General features: G+C 45.1%; 1 protein-coding gene and 1 non-coding gene across 18 annotated transcripts in view; both read left to right on the top strand.

Moving 5' to 3' along the window:
* LOC102991401 (thyroid hormone receptor beta) overlaps nt 1–21,661 on the top strand; it is a 383,492-nt gene that overhangs the window by 261,739 nt on the left and 100,092 nt on the right. For 16 of the 17 annotated variants that reach the window (XM_028490314.2, XM_028490312.2, XM_055079940.1 and 13 more), the window contains one exon: nt 15,328–15,391. In XM_028490314.2, coding sequence (XP_028346115.1) covers nt 15,370–15,391 — 22 coding nt within the window. In that variant the 5' untranslated portion in view covers nt 15,328–15,369. Of the gene's footprint in view, nt 1–5,711; nt 5,796–15,327; nt 15,392–21,661 lie in introns of those variants that run through there. The other variant, XM_028490318.2, reaches the window with a different exon arrangement.
* Nucleotides 15,535–15,648, top strand: LOC112061990 (U5 spliceosomal RNA). The gene has a single exon (XR_002890484.1). It is a non-coding gene; the product is annotated as a U5 spliceosomal RNA (small nuclear RNA).

The following is a 21,661-nucleotide window of genomic DNA, read 5'->3' as shown; positions in this document are numbered from 1 at the left end:
TTTAGATCCCCTACATCACAGGTTGTTGAGAGTAATAAAGGAGGTAGTATATGGAGGACACTTAGCAGAATGGCAAACACTCAATACATGTTAGATGCTGTTACAGTTATTGCCTTTATTTTTATCATTATTATTATCCTACTTTTTAATGGAACCATATACACACGTGCAGGATATATGGTGACTTAACACAGTAACATGTTAACGTAAGTACCATTATCGTCTTTCTTCACTACTCAGTTTCATTGAACACACAACTAGAAACTCTTTAGATTTGTTGTAGATTTTACTATAAAGCCAAGCACCATGTTTGGTCTAGTTGGCTCCTGCCTTGGAAATGAGAAGACGTAGCTCCAGGAAGACATTCATGCATTTCATGTAGGATCTGCATTATTTCTTGGATGTTTTAGAAACTGGCTGATTACCCTTTCTCTGGAAATCTTTGTTTTCAAATCACACGAATTTATTTTTCCTGAAAATCACACAATTCGTTTTCGCAGTTAAAACCAACAATACAGGTTGATGATTAAGGCCCACTATCTTTCCTTTTCATATAAGAAAACAGGATAGTGCGTCTTGTTTACAGTAAACAATGACTCTAGCGATGGTTCAACTGAAGTGTTCCATCTCATAACTGTAAAAATCATTTGGGGACCAAAAAATATGTTTTTTGAGGGAGAGTAGATGTTGTGAAAAATATTGACTTCAATGTTCTCTCGCTGAGAAAGCATCAGTTGAACTCCCAACAGAGACCATTCAACTGGTAGCCATCAATTGCTGCAGCACTGCTTACAAGAGTCCATTTTATAAATGCTGCTGTCCCCAGAGAAGTGAGTTATCCTCTTAACAAATCTCTTTTACACAGTATCACACAGAGGATATAAATTCTGGGCTTTCCTAATGTTATCAATTATTTTATTTAAAAAAATTAAACCCTGACAAATGTATGTCTAATACTGCGCCCTTTTTATAAGTTACAACCTGCATGAAGTAAGCCAAGTTCTCAGCAGACAACGAGGACACTTGGGGAGCCCTCCACCCTCTTCCCCACCTGCCTCTCCACCTCAGCTACTCCGCAAGGAGAACACAGCTTCACCTGACAGCTCTTCTCTCCTGCACAACAGAAGCACTTTTCTTGTATGAACTCATTTAATCCTCATAACATCTCTGTAAGGGTCATACTATCTTCCTCTTTTAGAACATGTGTTCAAATGATATTAAAACAAGCTGATGGATGGGACTTCCCTGGCGGTCCAGTGGTTAAGACTCCGCTCCCAACGCAGGGGGCACGGGTTCTATCCCTGGTCGGGGAACTAAGATCCCTCAAACCACTCAGCCCGGCCTAAAAAGAAAATAAATAAGTAAATACAACAAGCTGTTGGAGATATCCTGCCCAGGCATCCAGATTGCATTGTCAGGATGATTTCAGCCCAAACACCTACACTTCGGACAAACCCCATTCTGAAAGACCGTCCGTACACAACTGGATCTGGACCTGGAAGATCACACGACCCTGTGCAGGATGGAGTGAGGATTTGCAGAGCATCTGTGTTTTGTAGAGTCAGGTTTTCTTAGTTACTCTTTCCCTCCCACTCACTTGTATGGTCCTCTGCGCTTCTGATAGAGCACCGGATACAACCTCCTCCAAGGAGAATTGTTTGTGAGTGCTCCGTCATCTCTACCAGGCGGTGCTTCCCAGAGGGGAAGGAGCAGGGCTGAATCATCTTTGTGCCCAACGAGGAACCCAGCTGAGGGACACGCATCTGGCAGATGGGATGGCTCGGCGATTTAGAGCACTAGATCTGGGTTAACATTCTGATTCCTTCTCTCAGCAGCCGGAGGGAAGAGCTTCTCTGTCCCTCTAACCCTCTGTTTCGTCAATTAGCAGAAACAACTGGACGTGTCTGTTCCTCCAAACAGCCTGGTGATTAATGACACAGTGTCTGTGCCCTCCTTGGGAATTCTCTGGAGACAGAGCAGTCCCCAAGGATCTTCCTATGTCACATCATTGCTCACATCTTAGGGATTCCCTAGTGAGAATGTTGAAGCCAGGACTCTGGGTAACCTCCTGACCTCAGTTCAACCAGACCCTCTGTGCTTGGGTGAGCACATGTCAAGACTGTGGGCAGACAGACACACTGTATATAAAATAGACAAACAACAAGGACCTGCTGTAGAGCACAGGGAACTCTGCTCAATACTCTCTAATGACCTATACGGGAGAAGAATCTAAAAAAGAGTGGATATGTGTATATGTATAACTGAATCACTTTGCTGTACACCTGAAACGAACACAACATTGTAAGTCAGCTATACTCCAATCTTTTTAAATGGTTTAAAAAATAAAATAAAATAAAATAACAAATAAATAAATTTTAAAAAAAGGATTGCTAGGGGCTTCCCTGGTGGCGCAGTGGTTAACAATCCGCCTGCCAATGCAGGGGACACGGGTTCGAGCCCTGGTCCGGGAAGATCCCACATGCTGCGGAGCAACTAGGCCCGTGAGCCACAACTACTGAGCCTGCGCGTCTGGAGCCTGTGCTCCGCAACAAGAGAGGCCGCGACAGTGAGAGGCCCGCGCACCGCGATGAAGAGTGGCCCCCGCTCGCCGCAACTGGAGAAAGCCCTCGCACAGAAACGAAGGCCCAACACAGCCAAAAATAAAAATATAAAATAAATAAATAAATTAAAAAAAAAAAAAGGATTGTGAGAAGAGAAATGGGCAGATTAGTAGAAGGGGGTGCTCCCCTTCTTAGCCTAACAGGGTATGTATGCTCTTGAGCTCCTGGAGGGGGAAAATGGTCCTCAGTGAGCTGTCCGTCTCCATCATTTTAATGATGCCACTTTAGGGCCGTGGTTCTCAGCCTCGCCTGCACATCCGAATGTCCCAGGCAGCTTGACAAAACTCAGGCCTCAGTTATGAAACACTAATCGGGTTGGGATGCAGCCTGGGTGCTGGGACTTTGCAAAGCCACCCAGGTGATTTGGGTGTGTGGCTCAGGGTGACCAATAGAGTTTTAGGAGCTAAGCAGTCCCACCAGTTTGACTTTGCAGCTGGGAAACAAAAACCCACAGCTGGCCTCGACTGCTATTGGCAAAGCTGTGCTGAGAGACAACCAGAGCCCCACTGCTATGGCAGGACCAGAAGTGGCCGTGCAGACAGTGTGCAAACGGGACCAGGGGCTGGATGGAGCCCCCCTGGACCATCAGACCTTGAAGAGATCAAGCCCATTCTTTGACTGGATGCAAACGTGAGCCTGAATGTGATAGCCGGATTCCGCCCTGCCCCTGACAGAGGGTGGGTTGTACTATATCAGGGCAGAATAGAAGGATCAGGTTTGAATCTCAGGAAGTGGGTATGTGATTCACCCAACAGGCATTTTTTAAGAATCCTAGTTCCAGTGTGCCAGGCATTGTGCAAGGAGCAGCTAATAAAAAGATAAGGTCTGACGGTCTGTGCCAAAGCCAAATGGCTCAGAGTGATCACGCCATATAATATTTCAAAATGTGTTATTTGTGGGAAGCCTTTAAATAAGCCAAAGGGGAGGCGGGACCCTCCGGTTGCATAGCTGAGCTGTTGGCATTTCTAACTCAGAGGGATGAATAGAACATTATTGTGTTGCATCCGCACAAGTACAGCAAGAAAAAAAAAAGATGCCTGGAGCCAGCCGTGAGCCAAACATGAATCAGCAATCTCCTTCTATTGTTTGGAAAATAATCATGATGCTGGGAGTCGGGCATTTAAGAATCCTGCAGAAATACCCCTCCCCCCAGCAGGAAACAGACCCTGGTTGAAACATGGCATCTTCATTTTGGCTTCCTGAGCTGAAAGGAATGTAAAAATCTTGGAGAGGATTCAGGGGGAGCTGAAGTGTGAATATGGAAAATACAACCCAGAAGAAACGAGAGATGATTTAGACGCAGCTTTGGCAACCTCTCAGAGGCGGCTCACCGAGCGAGTGTTGATTCTCTCTGACAGCAGGAAGTAGGGCTCCCCCGGCTTCATTACCTAGCGAATGTTCTGGGGTGATCACTAGGCGAGCTGGTGGGAGAGGGCACAGAGCAGTGCCTACCTTGTGAACACCTTTTGATCTGTGGCAATGGGCAGGGGGTTTTGAACCCCAGCTGCACCAGAATCATCACCTGGAGGCCTTGTTGAAGCACAGCCTGCTGGACCTCCCTCTCAGAGGTTCTGATTCAGTGGGTCTGGGGTAGGGCCTGAGCGTCTGCATCTCTGAGTCCCCAGCTGATGCTGCTGAGCTGGGACCACACTGGAGGAAATAAGTCATGGGGCAGGAGCGGAGGGTGAGGATGGCTTGAGTGCAGAAGTCCAGGTGCTTCTGTGCCATTGATGTGTTGGTGCTATAGCGGGTTCCTCAGTGCGTAGGTAGTGGCTTTTAATTAGCAATGTGCTTCGGATCAAACACACTGGCCATGATCTTGCTACCCGCCAAGGAAGCATGGCCAGAGGGAGGGAAAGAGAGTTCTCTGCAGGCCTGCGGCAGTCAAACAGGACGTAGTGTGTCCAGTGACTCTGAACCAATGAGCGTGTGTGGCTTCAGGGGTAAGAGAGTGACAGTAGGGTGACCCATCTCCACATTCAGCTTATACTCCAGTGCTTCTCTCATGAGCAGAAGTTCTCAACAGAATCAGCTGGGAAGCCTTTTCTAGGTACACATTCCAGGGCCCAGCCCCAGAGATGGTGAGCAAGGCTTCTCAGCTGATTCTGCTGTGAACCCCTCCCTTGAGATTAAGAACTGCTTTTCCTGCAGCCTCCATGGTCGTGCCCCACCCTTACAAGAAAGCAGAGTGCAAAGCCAGCCTCTTCGAAGGTGCAAGACTCCTTCACCTCATCGGGTCTCGCTGTCACTCTGTTACTACAGGACTCGAGTGTCTCAAATTCAAGAATGCACACTTGAAATGCAAGGGGGTCTTCAGAGAAGGAAACTGTCTAGTCACAGAGCTGGGGGCCTGGATCAGCCCCTCTTCTAGACCAGGTTGACTGGGCTGGTCCTGAGTGGAGAGGTGGGGATACCTGCCCAGCGTCAAGTGTAGCCCACCAAGATGGTGCCCCAGTGCCTCTGACTTGTTCCCAAATAATGTAGGCTGGTGGCTCCCAACATGTGATTCCTGGAAAGTACAGTCCAATCACCCAGGAACTTAGACATGCAGACTCCCAGACACCCTTATCCGACACCACCACCCCTAGACTGGCTAAATCAGAAACTCTGGGGGCAGAGCCCCGGCCATCTGTGTGAGGAGCCCTCCAGGTGTTTGCCAAACTTTGAGAACCACTAGTTTAGTTTATATGTAGCTTCCTTGCTACACATAAGTCAGAAACAGAACAGGATAGAAAAGCAGGCGACCCGCCATTTATAGATTTATTGAGATCCTCTTACAAGAATTCCGGCGTGTGTAACATGCTCATTCGTCAGATTCTCACCTAAGAACTTAGCATCCAGCCACTTTCTCGGCTGCCTTTGGCGTTCTTGCAATTCCCAGTGATAATGCAGCTTATTGCATCCCCCTCCTAAGACAAGGCAAGGGCTGTGTTCCTTTACTTTTTAGAGACTTCATCACAACTTCACCATGTGATAGGGGCTCCAGAAACTCTATTGAATGATGGTCAAATCTTGTTTATGCCCACAATGAGCTTAAATCCAGCCGAGATTTCATTCTCTGTTCTCTCCTCCACAGCTTATGCCAGGCTGACCCACTGAAAGGTCAATATGAAACTGAAAGGTCAAATTATGTAGCCCTGGGTTCACAGAGAGTGAAGACTAAAAAGTGATCAGGTAACCACACCCTTGAACTTTTCACTGATTCCCAAAGCTGTTACAGCCACGACGGTCCCCAAACTCTGTACCAAGGCACCCTGGGAGTGCCACAGCAAACCCAGAGGAACACAATGGAATGTCTAATTTTTGAGGGAAACACAGGCACAGCTGTCAGACGCCATGCAAATACTACTATTAGGCTGTTTGGAACTATTTACTTAATAAACAGAACATTTGTTCCTTTTACCTGGGGTCACTGTGAAGCAGTTTCTGAAACAGTAGCGGTGCCAGGAAAATTGAGAACCTCTGTGCCCTAGAATCACTGACCATGGAAGGGGGTATATTTTGACTGTACACTTTCTGGTGGCACATCTAAGAGAATTCATATTTGAAATTTAACTTAAAAGTCAGGAGGAAAAAAAGAAACCTCTAACCTAAATGGGAATAGAATTTTGAAAAAGAATAGATACATGTATATGCATAACTGAATCACTTTGCTATATACCCAAAACTAACACCACATTGTTAATCAACTGTACTCCAATATAAAAGTTTTTAAATTCATAAATTAAAAAAAAAGAAAAGTGTAACTCCATGAGTCTTTTAAGGGCTTCTTTTCTCTCTTACTTTCCTAGGTAGATCTATTCACCCCAATTCCCTGACTCAACCCTTAACCAAGGTTCCTGTAATTAAAAAAAAAAAAATCACCTTTCTTCGTGACTTAAATATAATGGATTAATTCTTACAAATTTGAACTGATAATTGCTCTGATGCATTCCTGAAAATCACCTTTAAAACACATTGTTGAAAGACAAAATCTAAGCTGTGCGTGCACTGTGCTTGCAGGAAACCGTTGACTTCGTCAAAATATTCAGCCTTCACCAGGCAGCATTAAATGAGAACCCACCGAAGGGGAAAATGGAGATTGTACAACGTTTATGAAGTCTATTTCTGTAGATACTCTCAGTGCAGACGCTCTCCTTCCGCTACATTTGGCATTTAAGAAGTAGTGAACAATTATAACTATATTTATTAGGAGAATTTTATTTGCATCTTTAAGGGATTTGGGGGACAAAGCAGTCTTCATAATGTCTCCTCTGGAAGAATATTCTTTCTATCCCAGGGTTAAAAATCTGCAAGGAGCTCAGGGCAGATTCCAGAGGCAACAGAACCCAAGCTCCATCTGGGCACTGCCGTCGCCCTGGGCTGGAGATGGTCAGGGGTCAAGCAGTAGAATCGTTTCTTAGGAGGCTGTCGAGGGCAAAGGGCATGGAGTGGGTTCTTGTTTGTTGTTGCCTCACTTGCCATCAAACTCTTTTAAGAAATCAATATTACATCGTTCGCTTCGGTGTTACCGTTTTATTTTCCCACGCGTGTGTCGTTGTCCCTACCCGTGTCCTGGTGAGTCACCTAACTGCTCTGGCATCTGGTGGTTCTGCGTGGTACCCTTGTTCCTCAGGCATTATGACGGATGCATCCCAGGCCCCTCAACACACATGCCCGTTGTTGTCTTTGGTGCAGGGATGCTGCACTCCTGTCCACCAGGTGTCAGCAGAGGCAGTTTTAACCGCTTGCTTTGGCCAACAAGACATCTGTTGAGGTTGTTTCTCCTGTTGCGTCGGGCGATTCTCTCAAACTACCCATCTGCTTCCTCTTAAGAGTCTTTCTTCTTAGAAGCATTCGGAGATGATGGCCCACCTCTAGAGAAAGGTAGCTAGGAGGAAAGTGTGTTATAAACGTAGCAGGCGGCGAGTTGAGGCTTTCAGAGGTGGCCTCATACAACTTTTCCCGGCTGGTTCCTTCTTGACTTTTCTATCACTGCGTTATGTGGCTAGAAATGGTTCCAAGTTTCACTCATCGTGACACTAAATTAGATGTAGCAGAGAGTTTTAGATTCACAGGGGACTTGTGTGTTTGTTTGAAAGCCCACTCTGACCCCAAGAACCCCACTCCTAGCACTGCTGACCTAGTCTTCAAAGCAGAAACAGAATTTTCTCAGGCTGTGGCCCCAGCCCCTTGCACGTGAGGATGCAAGAATACCACCAGGTGCCAAGCACATCTGTTCTATTTCATCCATCCATTCCCTTTGAGGTGGATGACCTTACCCACTTGGGACGTGACTCTCGACCTCCCCTGTGTCATTCTGTTGACAAATGTCAGGGCCCGTGCTCCTTCCAAGCCATGGTGACTTTGCCCAGGAAAGAGAAGGAGAAAGAGAAGGGAAGAGGGTGAGAAGGAGGCAGTGATTTGGCATGGACAGAGGTTAAAAGGAAGAGTAGAAATGAGCCACAGAGTGGGATCGTTGAACTTGAATTAACATCATTTTACCGAGAAAAAAAAAAAAATCAGCCACAGCAAATTAAGCTCAGTTTCAACCACAGAGCCTGGCTGTGTTCTCTCTCTACTAAAGGCAAAACACTTAGAGTGATGGCCGAAAATCTGAAAAGGAAATTATAGCTTTGCCGCCCAGAGTTTACTGATGTCTCTGATGTGGGGCTCTAGGCTCCCACCATGCCCAGCGGAGAGGTTGTCACCCTGCCCCGTGCTCTAACAGGTGATCCACTGGGACGAACACCTGGGCCATATCACAGGGCAGAGCTATGACTATTTTCCCACATCTTTATTAAGTAACTCACAGTCTTATGTTCCATTTTAATCAGCCCGATCCGTAGTCTAACTGGGCTGGCTTTGTAAATTTTTTTCTCGTACTGAATTTTTGATACTACACTGCCAAATAGGGTTAGTTTTACCAAGTGGAAAAAGGTGGATCACAATGTTGTATGATTTGAATACCCCTGGCCTCTGTTCTCTTCTATGTGAGAAGTGCCTAAGTTATTACCATCATCAGAAATTCAACCATTATATATTCACTTCGCTGGATCCTAGATTTACTCTTAAAATGCAAAGACCTCAGGGAAGGACAACTGGGGCTGCATTTGGAATGCTGTAGAATTGGATACAAATTCATCTGCGTACCCAGCCTTCCTTGCTCCCCGTAACAAATTTAAATGAACTTGAAGAGGAAAAAAAATTCACAAAAGGTAAAATTCAGACTGGGAGGAGGAGAATGGCAGAGGAGAGAGGAGCATTTCCACCTCCATCTTATCTGAGGGTCTACGGAGGTGGGCTTCTGTGCTGTTATGTCTTTTAAACCACTTCAGGGCGCCCCTAGTGGCCAGATAATAGCTCCAGTTGCCCACACCTTAGGGATGACTGGGATTGGCCAGGAGATGACCGGGTGTAATAATAGTGACTAAAATAATGAAGACCTCTTCCAGTACTGTAGGTCGGTGTCCATTTTTACATTTACAGAGCATTCTCAAATTCCCTGGGCCTCGTCATAACCTGAAGGGTGGGAGATTGTGATTTCACTTCACAAGGGCGGCTCAGAGCGTGAAGAGACCCAACCAAGATGTGCAAGCTGCTGACCTGAGACCCAAAAGCATCCGAATGACTCTCAGCCCAGGGTCTGTCTTCCATACCCTGGGACTGAACTTGTTCTTACCAACAATTCCCAAGCATCAGGGACAAAGCTGTGATGGGGGGAAGGGAGAGAAGCAGACACTCCAAGAGGGAGAGAGAGAGCTTCATGACCCCACTGCCCTCCCAGGTGAGGGCAGCCCCTCCGAGGGCACAGCTACTTGCCTGAACCCAGGCAAAGTGGTGGCAAAGCCAAAGTGTGGGCGGGGGGTGGGGGACGAGGACTCCAGCCCCATCCCACAAACCCCACGCAGTGCCCAGCGTCCCACAGACCTAATCAAAACAGCACTTGCCACGTAAACACAACTTCAAGACCCATCCCAAGTGGAGGGTGTAGCTTGGCCCTCAACCCATCTCTCCACGACCTCTGACATGAGGTCTATGTAGGAAGCCCGTGGTGTCCACGTGTGTCAATGCCAAGTGAGACGGTGTTCTGTCCACCTCTGAGAGTCCACCCAGTATTAGTGGTCTCAGCCTGGAGCCCGTAATAGCCAGAGGCTGGAGCATCTGACCTTGTAAACAGAACCAAGAGAGTTGCCTGTGAATGTGACCCCTGCCCACCCCACACAGCCCCCTCTTGGCTTCCTGGGGCCGCCCGGGAAGCACCTGCTGAAGATGTAACTGATGACCCCAGTATAGCTCACCATTCAGACGCTCTGAGAGCCAGGGAGAAGCAAATGAGGACCACAAACGCCCTCCTCGGAAAAGGTAGATGTAGAGCCGTGCGGGGGATGCATGTTTCATTTTTAAATTGAAGTAGAGTTGATTTACAGTGTTGTGTTAACTTCTGCTGTACAGCAACGTGATTCAGTTATACATATATCTACATTCTTTTTCATATTCTTTTCCATTATAGTGATGCATGTTTCATTTTAATTATGTGCAGACTATGTAAGCAGTGACTCACTAGGTCTACGTGGAAAGATTTTCCAAGGGGGAATTTTCACAGTTATCCCTTCAGTGTTGTGTTTTCTACAGAGAAAAAGAAAACACAAGGGGACAAAAGGGCATGCGGTCAGGGCCAGCGCCTTTGACAAGGTGGGTGGGGTTCTCTCTGGCCCTAGTCTAACTTTGTGACCTTGAACACTAAGACAGGAAAGTAGCAACGATCCCACGCTGATAGGGCAGCATCCTGAGGAGTCCCCCTCTGCACCAAGGCAGAGTTATCCTCTCAAATCAGGGCACTCCCTGAAGGACCTTCCATGGCTCCCCATTTTCCATGGGACAAAGTCCAAATTCCATAGCAAACCTCCCAAGACCCTGCATAATTTGAGGGCATTTCTTAGTTTTTCTACACAAGGCTCATTTCTTGCAGAGTAATCAGTGGGCCTCAGGGGCACAAGGAGGAGAATAAAGCACTAAGTCCTTCGCTGGGGAGAGGCCTATTACAAAGAAGAGCCTTCGGATACAGGGTCACCTCCACCTAGAAGCCTTCCCAGATTGCCCCAAGTAGAAATGACCTCTCCTTCCCTCGTGGCCCAGTCTGCACTGAAGAGACACTTCAGGTGAAACCTGTCCACACATTGCACTGTTTTAGCATGATTCTCTCCCTCTGGCAGATTAGAAGCCCCATGTGGACGGGCCCAACTGTTGTCTTCGGACAAAGCCTGGGACAGCACCTAAACGGTGTAGGCCCTCAATCAAGGCCTCTAGGCTAACCAGCCACATAAACGAATATCGTGTGAAAGGAATGTTCTCGGTGTAGCAGCACTTTCCTAGGGACTACGCTGAAGACCACTCTCCCCTCAGTTGGTGCTGAAATGCTGCAGCTGTTAAAGGACGCTCAGCTCTGAGGGGCCAGGATGCAGACCCTTACTGGGTCTCACTGGAGGCTCTTCTCTGCCCGGGAGCAGCAGGCCTGTTGTAACGATGACCTGCAGGCTGTGAGTCGCCCCCAGGTCAGGGACAGCGCTGCAGTCAGTGCTGCTCACATCACCTCCGACCTCCTCGCTGCCGTCCCACTCTCCCACCCAGAGGGGAAGCCCTGTGCTCGCTTTCCTTTCCCCACAGGTAGAACACTCCGCTTTCTTTTTAAGCTGTTTGGACTTTGTTTCCTCCTTTGACATTGTGACCCCCTCGGTGGCTCCAGAGGGGACCTCCTGTGCTTCCCTCCTCCGCACAGAGCACTGGCTGACACCCGCCCTGTGTACCGGGCAACCCCGAAGCAGCCCCGGGATGCCTGTCCACTCAGAGCGTTTAACTACAGTTTAAAACTCGAGAGCTCGTTGCAGGAAAATAGCACTAAATAATATGAAATACTAGAGTCCTGTAGGAATAGGAACCGAAATGCACAATTAACACTATAGGAGTGGGAATAGGAACAGAAATGTATATTAATGCTATAGGAATATTAACAGTTTAGTAGAGTGTAGTAATACTAAAGTGCTATAGGAATAGCAACAGGAATATACTATTAACGCTATAGTAATGGTAACAGTTAAGTATAGTGTAGTAATACTAACGTGCTATAGGAATAGGAATGGGAATATACTATTGATGCCATAGTAATGGTAACAGTTTAGTATAGTGTACTAATACTAAAGTGCTATAGGAATAGGAATGGGAATATACCATTAACGCTATAGCAATGGTAACAGTTTAGTATAGTGTACTAATATTCAAATGCTATAGGAATGGGAATATACTATTAATGCCATAGTAATGGTAACAGTTTAGTATAGTGTAGTAATACTAAAGTGCTATAGGAATAGGAATGGGAATATACTATTAATACCATAATAATGGTAACAGTTTAGTATAGTGTACTAATACTAAAGTGCTATAGGAATGGGAATGGGAATATACTATTAATGCTATAGTAATGGTAACAGTTTAGTTTAGTGTACTAATACTAAAATGCTATAGGAATGGGAATGGGAATATACTATTAACTCTATAGTAATGGTAACAGTTTAGTAGAGTGTACTAATACTAAAATGCTATAGGAATGGGAATATACTATTAACACCATAGTAATGGTAACAGTTTAGTATAGTGTACTAATACTAAAGTGCTATAGGAATGGGAATATACTATTAAGGCCATAGTAATGGTAACAGTTTAGTGTAGTAATACTAAAGTGCTATAGGAATAGGAATGGGAATATACTATTAATGCCATAGTAATGGTAACAGTTTAGTATAGTGTACTAATACTAAAGTGCTATAGGAATGGGAATATACTACTAACACCATAGTAATGGTAACAGTTTACTATAGTGTACTAATACTAAAGTGCCACCGGAATAGGGACAGGAATATACTATTAACACTATAGTAATGGTAACAGTTTAGTATAGTGTAGTGATACTAAAGTACTATCGATAGTACTTTAGTACTTTTCTACAGTAGAAGGAAAACAGTACTAAATAACAAAATCAGTACTAAATTTCGTGGTGGTAACAATATGTTTTAAGCCTTAATGAGTTGTTTTTCCTCTTTCTGGATACTTTCTGCTTCACACACAATACTTTCTGCAGTTCTGATGCCTGTTCAATTGAAAATTTGAAAACAGATATTTTTTTAAGTGTTGGTATAGCAAGAACATAACTAGGATATAAAGGACATGAAATGCTTTTGCCACATTTGTATTCATGCTGTGTTTGAATATCGGTATTGTCAGTCAGGATTCCTCTGGTTGCAAGGGGCAGAAACCTGCCTGGACCTGGCTTCTGCGGACGTGGGTACCATCTTGCTCAGGAAGGGTCGAGGGGGCCGCAGGGACACAGCTGGGCCTCAGGGAGTGCTGAAAGCAGGGCTCTGAGGCCACAGCATTCTCTTGTCACCCCAAGTTCTCCGTGAATGTCAGGTGCATCCTCTGTCTCACCTTCAGACTGGCTTTGGCCATGTGGCTAAAAGGCATGGCGTCAGACAGTTTGAGAGTTTTAGTTTCTGAGAAATTCTGCCACCAGAGCTGGAATACGTAACCTACCCCTCTCCCTCCCTCTCTTTCCTCCTCTCTCCAAACATCCCCCAAAAAGCATCATGTTAGCCCCTCCCAGGTCTTGGCCCACTTTGCCAAAGGTGGAGCACTGTGGTCGGCCCAGCCGGAGCCAAGTTCCTTGTCTGCTCCAGAATATTCAGGAGCAGCATCCCAGGAGGACGAGGCTGTGTCCACAGGATGGGAGGGGAGTTAATGGCAGCTCAGTTTCTAAGAACGAGAGGTCTAGACAGTCAGTACTACAGGTGTGATCCGCACTCTGCCTTTAGGGGGTCTCAGAACCTGATTCTCTCGCTCACAACCCAGCTGCACGGTTGAAGGGGACAGAACAGAGGGCTTGTGGCTGGTGACCCTTGAAATGTTCATCAGTAGCAAGAACGCATTTTCCTAGTAATTAATCCTCATCTCTTCTACCAGATGCCAGTTCAGCAATCTCATACCATGCCGTATCAACTTGCTTTCATTTTATTTTATTCACTTATTCAGAGCATATATTTCTTTTTTAATGTTTTTTAAATTTATTTTTGGCTACATTTTTGGGTCTTCGTTGCAGTGTGTGGGCTTCTCATTGCGGTGGCTTCTCTTGTTGCAGAGCACAGGCTCTACATGCACGGGCTTCAGTAGTTGTGGCTCGTGGGCTCAGTAGTTGTGGCTCGCGAGCTCTAGAGCGCAGGCTCGGTAGTCGTGGCGCATGGGCTTAGTTGCTCCGTGGCATGTGGGATCTTCCCGGACCAGGGCTCGAACCCGTGTCCCCTGCATTGGCGGGCAGGTTCTTATCCACTGCGCCACCAGGGAAGCCCTGCATATATTTCTTGAGTGCCTATTTTGTATCGGATACTCTGCTCATGTGGAAGATATAAAAATGACCAAGACATGGTCCCTGCCACAACGAGGTTACTGTCTAGTGGGAAAGGCAGACTTGGAAACATGTGGTGACCACATGTGATGACCCAGGTGTGACCATCAAGGTATGAATTCAGTGCTGCAGGATTCGATGTGGAGACAGAGAGGGAATGGGCGCGTATATAAACCCATATTGTAAACACAATCTGCATGCTTCCTCTTCTCCGATCAGTTATCAGCATCAGGATGTTCCCTCCCTCATCCAATGGCTTGTGTTTACCCAGCACTTTCATTCACATCCTCTTCACACCTCAGAATCATCAGCCATGTGAAGCAGGTAAAGCAAGTATTATCTTCCTCATTTTGCAAGTGAAAAAAATCACGATCCCACGGTGAGTACATGACAGCACTGGCCCTCAAACCCATGCCTAGGGCTCCAGTACAAGGCCAGAGCCACCGTGCTGCACTATCTACTGCTGGACACAGAAACCCTTCTGGAAAAAGAAACCTCGTCCTGATCTGTCCCCAGCAGTATGCCGAAGGACTCTGACCGACGTTCAGCAGCCATCTGGTTCATCATCTGTGTGTGTCCTTCAACGCTGTGCCCTCCGTCGGTGCCTCTGGTCTCTGACCCCCACCGAGTCTCCATCCCCATCCCCGTACGAGGCCAAGTCTGTCTGACGCTCTCGGATCTCACTGATACAGTGATGAGGAGAAGGGACTCAGCACTGACCAAGGAAAAGTCACACATAAGATGTGAATATGGATTCCATTCTCCAGAGCAGTGTGTCTTAAGACTTCAAAGTGTACATCAGTTATCTGCAGTTGCATCTCGTTCAAGTGCAGATTTGATGGAGCAGGTTTGACATAGGACCCAAATTTTCTATTTCTAGCAAGTTCCCAGTGACGCTGAGGCTGCTAATCCACAGACCACACTTGGAGAGGCAAGGATCTGGATTGAGGATGCAAACGCATCTCAGCCGCTCTTGGGAGAAACAGCAAGTCACTCGGCTGGTGCTTTCTTAAAAAACTTGAGATGGAAAATAGACATGTGACCTTGAATAAAATATTATTATAAAGGCATGTTTGTAGGAGGAACCCTGAGATGAAAATTAAAAGGTCTTGTAAACTTATATGTATCACGCAGCCCACCTCTGCTTCACTTTCCCTGAGTTGAAAGTAACAAATCACCTCCAGCTAATTAATGCATATGATGTTGTTTGGAACAAAACCTTATGGGACATGCAGGTTATAACCCATGGTATTTTTCTTGTCTTTTTCTCTATAGGAGATGTCAGTGAAAAAAAGGGTCCAGAATGATTACTAACCCATGACTCCCAACAGTATGACAGGTATCTGTTTTATTTTCTTTACTTTGTGTGTTTCCATTTTTGTTCCACCCAAACAGAAATATAGGCTTCCTAAAAGACCAACCTAAGAGTCTTAGCAACAGTTATTTCCCAGCCAATGAGTGTTATTAAATGCAAATATATCCATACTCTGGTTTCTTTTCAGCTCGTACAAATCTTTCGCCTTTTACTAAAGATTTCTGTGGAGAAGGGGGGAAAAATATGCAAATATATCCTGTGACTATATCCCAACAAATGTGCTTCCAGCTTTTGCAGAAGCCTTGAGATGCACCATCACCAGAAACATGATGGGAGGAAATGATAATTCACAGTGAAATCCTAGTTTTCAGCCTTCCCAAGGTTACCCTCTCACACCCAATACTTCTACCTGCCACATTCATTCAGATCAGTATAAGAAATGGCTCTATGTACTCAGTGACTACTGAGTTCAGGCATCTTCTTGATGGAATATTCAGCAGCAGAGTCAGAATGGAATATGATGAGAGCACGTAAGCTAAAGTGAGCTAGAAAGCAAGGGACAGAGGAGAGACAGAATGCCCCCTGAGGAACAGAAGGTTGCAATAGCACAGATTCTCTGTTCAACGCACAGAGCTGGGGTTACAAACTCACAGGCCCCAGTGGCCAGATAGATAACAATGCCCATGCCCAAAACAGCTGGCTGTCAGGAAAAACGAACCAAACAGGAGAACCAGGCAACAAGCAGGGAGGGAACCCAGTGTGTCCAGAGATTTCAAATTTTCAAGAGAAGGTGGAAGCCAGATTTGGAATGAAATATCCCCATTTCTATTTGGTTTTCTTTTTGGATTGTTTTGGCCGTGCTGCACGGCATGCAGGATCTTAGTTCCCTGACTAGGGATCGACCCGTGCCCTCTGCAGTGAATGCACGGAGTCCTAGCCACTGGACTGCCAGGGAATTCCCCCAAATATCCCCATTTCTAAATGCAAGCAATTAACATATAAAAATATCAAGGATTCATGGGCCAGTCAAAATACGTCTTCTGACTAGAATCAACCGTGTGCTCTCGGTTTATAACCACACCTTCCAGCCCAACCCCAAGCCTAGGACTGTCGTTTGGTTACTATGGCAGCAGGGCAGGTACCCATAGGCCTCAGCCTTCTGCAAGTTTACAAGCCTTACGTAATGACCATAACCTTACATCTCCCAGAATCACTGCCCTGTCTCTCTACCCATTGATACTCGCGTTCCTGGTGCAGCAAAAAGATAGAGCACCTGAACAAAATGGAATGATTCACACCTGTAGGATAGCCTCGGAATCCCATCTCATCTTCCCATCTTATTTCTCAGTAACAGGAACCAAAACACACCTTCCCCCATTTCTGTGTCACTGCCAACTTGACCATTGTAGCATGGAAAGCCATGGACGATACATAAACAAATAGGCCTGGCTGTATCTCAATAAAATTTTATTTACAAAACAGGCAGCAGGCCAACTTTGGCCGGAGGACTGTAGTTTGCTGACTCTTATTCTAGGAGTCAGGATAGTCTTATTGTTGAGCAGAATCCCCAGGCCAAATCCGCTCATCTCCAGGACAGAGCTAGAAATCCAGGCTCACTCTAAGAAGGTTCTGGATTAAGCCAGCTTTCAGCCCATCTGCGGATGCGGGATGCTTTCCCTGCGGGCTGGGCTGGAACCAGCTGCCCCGCCCCGTGCAAGAGGATGCTTTTGCTTCCCAGCATTTGCTTCATAGCATAGAAACTAACAGCAATTCTATTTTCAAAAGAAATCTACTCCACACACGCATATGCTCAGTCTATGTTAATGGGCTCAGCTGAGAAAATCATTGCTTTAGACTCCCTTGTTTGTGGATGAAATAAAACAGTGTCCTTTTCCCTCTGTCTTTTCCTATGGTCTCAAGCTGCATGTTTATTTTAAGAAACCTAAAAGAAGACCATAATAAAGCTGTAAGTCATCAGAACTAAGTGCTTGCTTTAAAAGCATAACTTAAAGGGCAAATATGCATATTTTCTTTTTGAAACACATAACATGCAAATATGCATATTTTCTTTTTGAAACACATAATGGGTACTATTACTGTTATGCAATACAGGAAATCAATTAACCTTTATGAAAAGAAAACCAATTTTTAAATGAACAGGAGTAAGAACATGGAATGTGTTTTGCCAAAACCGAGCAGACAAGCATTTGCAGATAAAAAAACGCCTTCAGCCACTTATGAAATTTCTGTATTTTGCATTAACTCAAATGGAGAATGGTTTATTTTCTGGGGCTATTTAATATCCACTGCAGTGGAGTCAAGTCCTGCTAAAATGTTCTCGTTGCTCTACCTTAACCTAATTTGACATTAGGATTGTATGAAATCACTCACCGAAAATACTGATTCTTAGAGGAAAGGAAGGAAGTGCCTTGATACCATATTTTATTGGTCGGGGATTAAGCACGGCTTCCTAGGGAATCTTTGGGGGACTCTGCTAACATTTATGTCATTATAATGAGCTCCACTTTGCATAAAATCATGATTCGTTGCATAGGGGAGTTTGTTCTAAGATATGACTACTTAAAATTTTAAATACCCAAGTGAGAGGCTTTTAGCCTTGACTGAAAAGGGAACTAAGAACTCAGACCCCTCTAAATGTTCCTGAAGAGGCAGAAACAGGGCTCTATTACATTGGCCCTGACGTGGTTCTAGGGAGTTAGGATGTGACATCAAGTCACCCCTGTGATGAACCTGCCATGTGAATAACATAGACCTCACTCAGCAGTGTGACCTGCGCCTCTTCTCTGTGACCTGCTTCTTCATCTAACTTCCCGACCGCTACCTTTGCCTTCTCCTTTTTCTCGCTCAAGGCATTATATTCAGTGTGTCCCAGGGGCCAGGGGAGGAGTGTCTGCAGGATGGGAAGGACCGGAGTGTTCTGTAGGTGTCCCAGTGTTTTCACTGTGTGATCCTCAGGTTGTTTGCATGCTTGTTTTGTGTGTGTGTATGTGTGTGTGTGTGTGTGTGTGTGTGTGTGTGTGTGTGTTTCTTCATTTTTTTAAATGGCGGTATAGTTCCTTTACAATGTTGTGTTAGTTTCTGCTGTAACAGCGAAGCGAATCAACTGTATGTATACATATATCCCCTCCCTCTTGGATCTTCCTCCCCTCCCCTCCCACCGGCCCACCCATCTAGATCACCACAGAGCACCGAGCTGATCTCCCTGTGCTATACAGCAGGTTCCCACTAGCTATCTGTTTTACACACTGTAGTGTACATATGTCAGTCCTAATCTCCCAATTCATTCCGCCACCCCCGGCCCTCCCTGTGTCCACACGTCCATTTTCTACATCTGCGTCTCTATTCCTGCCCTGCAAATTGGTTCATCTGTACCATTTTTGTAGATTCCACATATATGCGTTAATATGCGGTATTTTGTTTTTCTCTTTCTGACTTACTTCACCCTGTATGACAGGCTCTAGGTCCATCCATGTCTCTACAAATGACCCATTTTCATTCCTTTTTTCAAAAAGGGAAAAAAACAAATTTGTCGTTGGTGGTAGGAGGTCATGACGGGGAGGTTTCTTTACCCTTCCCAACATCCTGTATAGGTGGGAGGTTGGAGGCCACAGAAAAGGCAGTAGATGGGGGCACATGCCCTACTCTGAACAATATAGAAGAATCCGATTTAGATGCTTTGTATCAAAGCCCCTTGTCCTGATTTGTTAAACATGATGAAATTTACATTTCTCACTATGCCTGAGGTTGAAATTGTTTTGCATGTCTGTTGGCCACTTATATTTTTTTTTCTTCATCCGTAACTTACTTGCTTGTTCATATATAGTGTCCAGTTTCCCGTTGCGGGTTTTATATTTTTCTCATTATTTGTAGAAGCAGTGTATTACGTATTCAAGATAATAACAAAGCAAGCCACCTAATGTCTCTAGAGGTTGACTTCCTTGTCAGTTAAAGGAGAAAGTGAGAAATTCTCCCTCCACTTGGAAGATTAGGTCGCACCTCAGATTCGAACATTTGTAAATCACATTTTCATAAAGTCGGGCATGGGTACATTGAAGGTTGGGTGTAGAGAAAAACGGCACCCTGGAGAAAGGTTTTTTGTGTGTTTTGGGACTATCCTAATGTATAGGTTTTTCAGAGTCAAACAAATCATCTAAGTTGGGGAAGCTCGGTGTTTTATTGTAAAGCCCATGTCATTTTCAAAGGTGGCCCTCCTAGTGTTCCTGAGGCTTTTCGACCCCTCCTTATGACCACTTCCTTCCTTCCTTCCTTCAGAGATAGAACCACAATTGTGCTGTTGTTCCACAACCTATGGAGAATATCTCCTCACGAGGCCAGAGGTTGCTCACAGCCAGATAACGATGCCACTCAAAGATAATGAATGTTAGCCGCTTGCGTGTTGTTAGCATTTCCCATCGAAAATGCTCTTCTAAAATGGGATTCTGGGGGCTTCCCTGGTGGCGCAGTGGTTGGGAGTCCGCCTGCCGATGCAGGGGACACGGGCTCGTGCCAAATAAAATAAAATAAAATAAAATAAAATAAAATAAAATAAAATAAAATAAAATAAAATAAAATAAAATAAAATAAAATGGGATTCTGTTCACAGCTACTTAGTGACCCATCAAACCCGTGTTAGGCTTTTAATATACTATTATCATAAATAATGTTATAATGAACCACAGTGTACATAATGTGACACCTCTCTGATTATTTCCTCAGGATAAATTCTATGAAGTAAAAAAAATAAAATGCTGGGTCAAAGGGACTGAACATCTTTCAAAACCTTTTCTGTTGCCAAATCGTAACCAGGTTACTGGACCAATCAGCACTGCAGTGTCCGTTTAATCACATATCCTCTAACTTTGGAGTTTTGTGGTAGTTTAATTTTGAGAAAGGCAATTAATTAGGCAAAGTTTTATCACAGCTTTTATCAAAGTTTTTCAAAACTTTACATTTTTCTTATTGATAATAGATTTGACTACACACACACACACAGTTGGCAACTTAAATGTCTTCTTTGTAACTTACCTGTGCAATGAACTTTTCTACTGTGCTATTAGTCTTTTTCTTATGATTCATATATTAAGGATTTAATTCACTATCATAAATGTTACAGACGTTTTCCCATTTTAGTATACGTCTCTCCTTTTTGTTTATAGCAATATTTGACCTTTTTAAAAACTTTTCTTCTCTTGAAGTAATTCCATACTAACAGAAAGGTTGCAAGATGAGTTCAAGAATACCCAAAGTCCTCAAATGTTGACCTTTTATCACATTTGCTTAATTCTTTCCCCTCTCTCTTTCTATCTCTACGTATATAATTTTTATTTGGTACTATTTACAGTTAAGCTTGTGAACATGATGCTATGGCATTCTTGACATACAGAAATTTTTAGTTTAGATATAGTGAGCTCTCTGGAGATGTCATTTTAGGACTCCTGTCTTTGTTTTCCAACTGAGCACGGGGCTCAGTGGGTCCTCGGGATGAGTTAACGCTTCTGTGCCAACACTTAGTTCTTTTCACTTAGACACGGGGAAGACTGGTTAGGAAGGAAGGTTGTCTCAACAAACACCCTTTCTGCAACAACGACAGACACCCCCATGGTACCCTTGGCCTAGCCTGGTGGGGAAGGGAGGGGAAACCCGACAGTGCTGGCTGTCCTTCCTTCCCTCCTGCCAAAGTCAGGACAGCCACGCCCAGGTCTGTGTACTGGCCACCCAGCAAGGGACGTAACACAGAAGCCAGATGTGGCTCTGCTCCCTTTCCCCACGTTGCTCCAGAAACCAGGAGCTTGGATCGTTGATTTATAGACTCCTGACATAATTGCTCTGAAAAGGCATCTGGAGGCTTATTTCACTCTGTTCCGAATTCCTGTTTCCCCCGTTGTGGCCAAAAATAAAATGTGGCCTTGGGTGCCATAGAGCCAGCCATGCACATTACAGTGTGGCCACAAAGGGTTTGGGAGAAAGAAAAATACCGACTTGCCCAAAGAGCTAGCTCTGCTGTCGGTGGAGCCAATCACAGAAGGGAACTTGGCTTTTATTTCTTGGGTATCTAACCACCTGAAGCAACGGGGGCCTCTTTGCTCCCTCCTCTGCGTGGTGCCACTTCTCAAATAAAATGTGGCCTTGGGTGCCATAGAGCCAGCCATGCACATTACCGTGTGGCCACAAAGGGTTTGGGAGAAAGAAAAATACCGACTTGCCCAAAGAGCTAGCTCTGCTGTCGGTGGAGCCAATCACAGAAGGGAACTTGGCTTTTATTTCTTGGGTATC

This window comes from Physeter macrocephalus, chromosome 1, assembly GCF_002837175.3.
Source record: "Physeter macrocephalus isolate SW-GA chromosome 1, ASM283717v5, whole genome shotgun sequence".
NCBI classification, from domain to species: Eukaryota; Metazoa; Chordata; class Mammalia; order Artiodactyla; family Physeteridae; genus Physeter; species Physeter macrocephalus.
The sequence above is the reverse complement of the archived record's forward strand: the minus strand, read 5'-3'. Positions and strand labels throughout refer to the sequence as shown.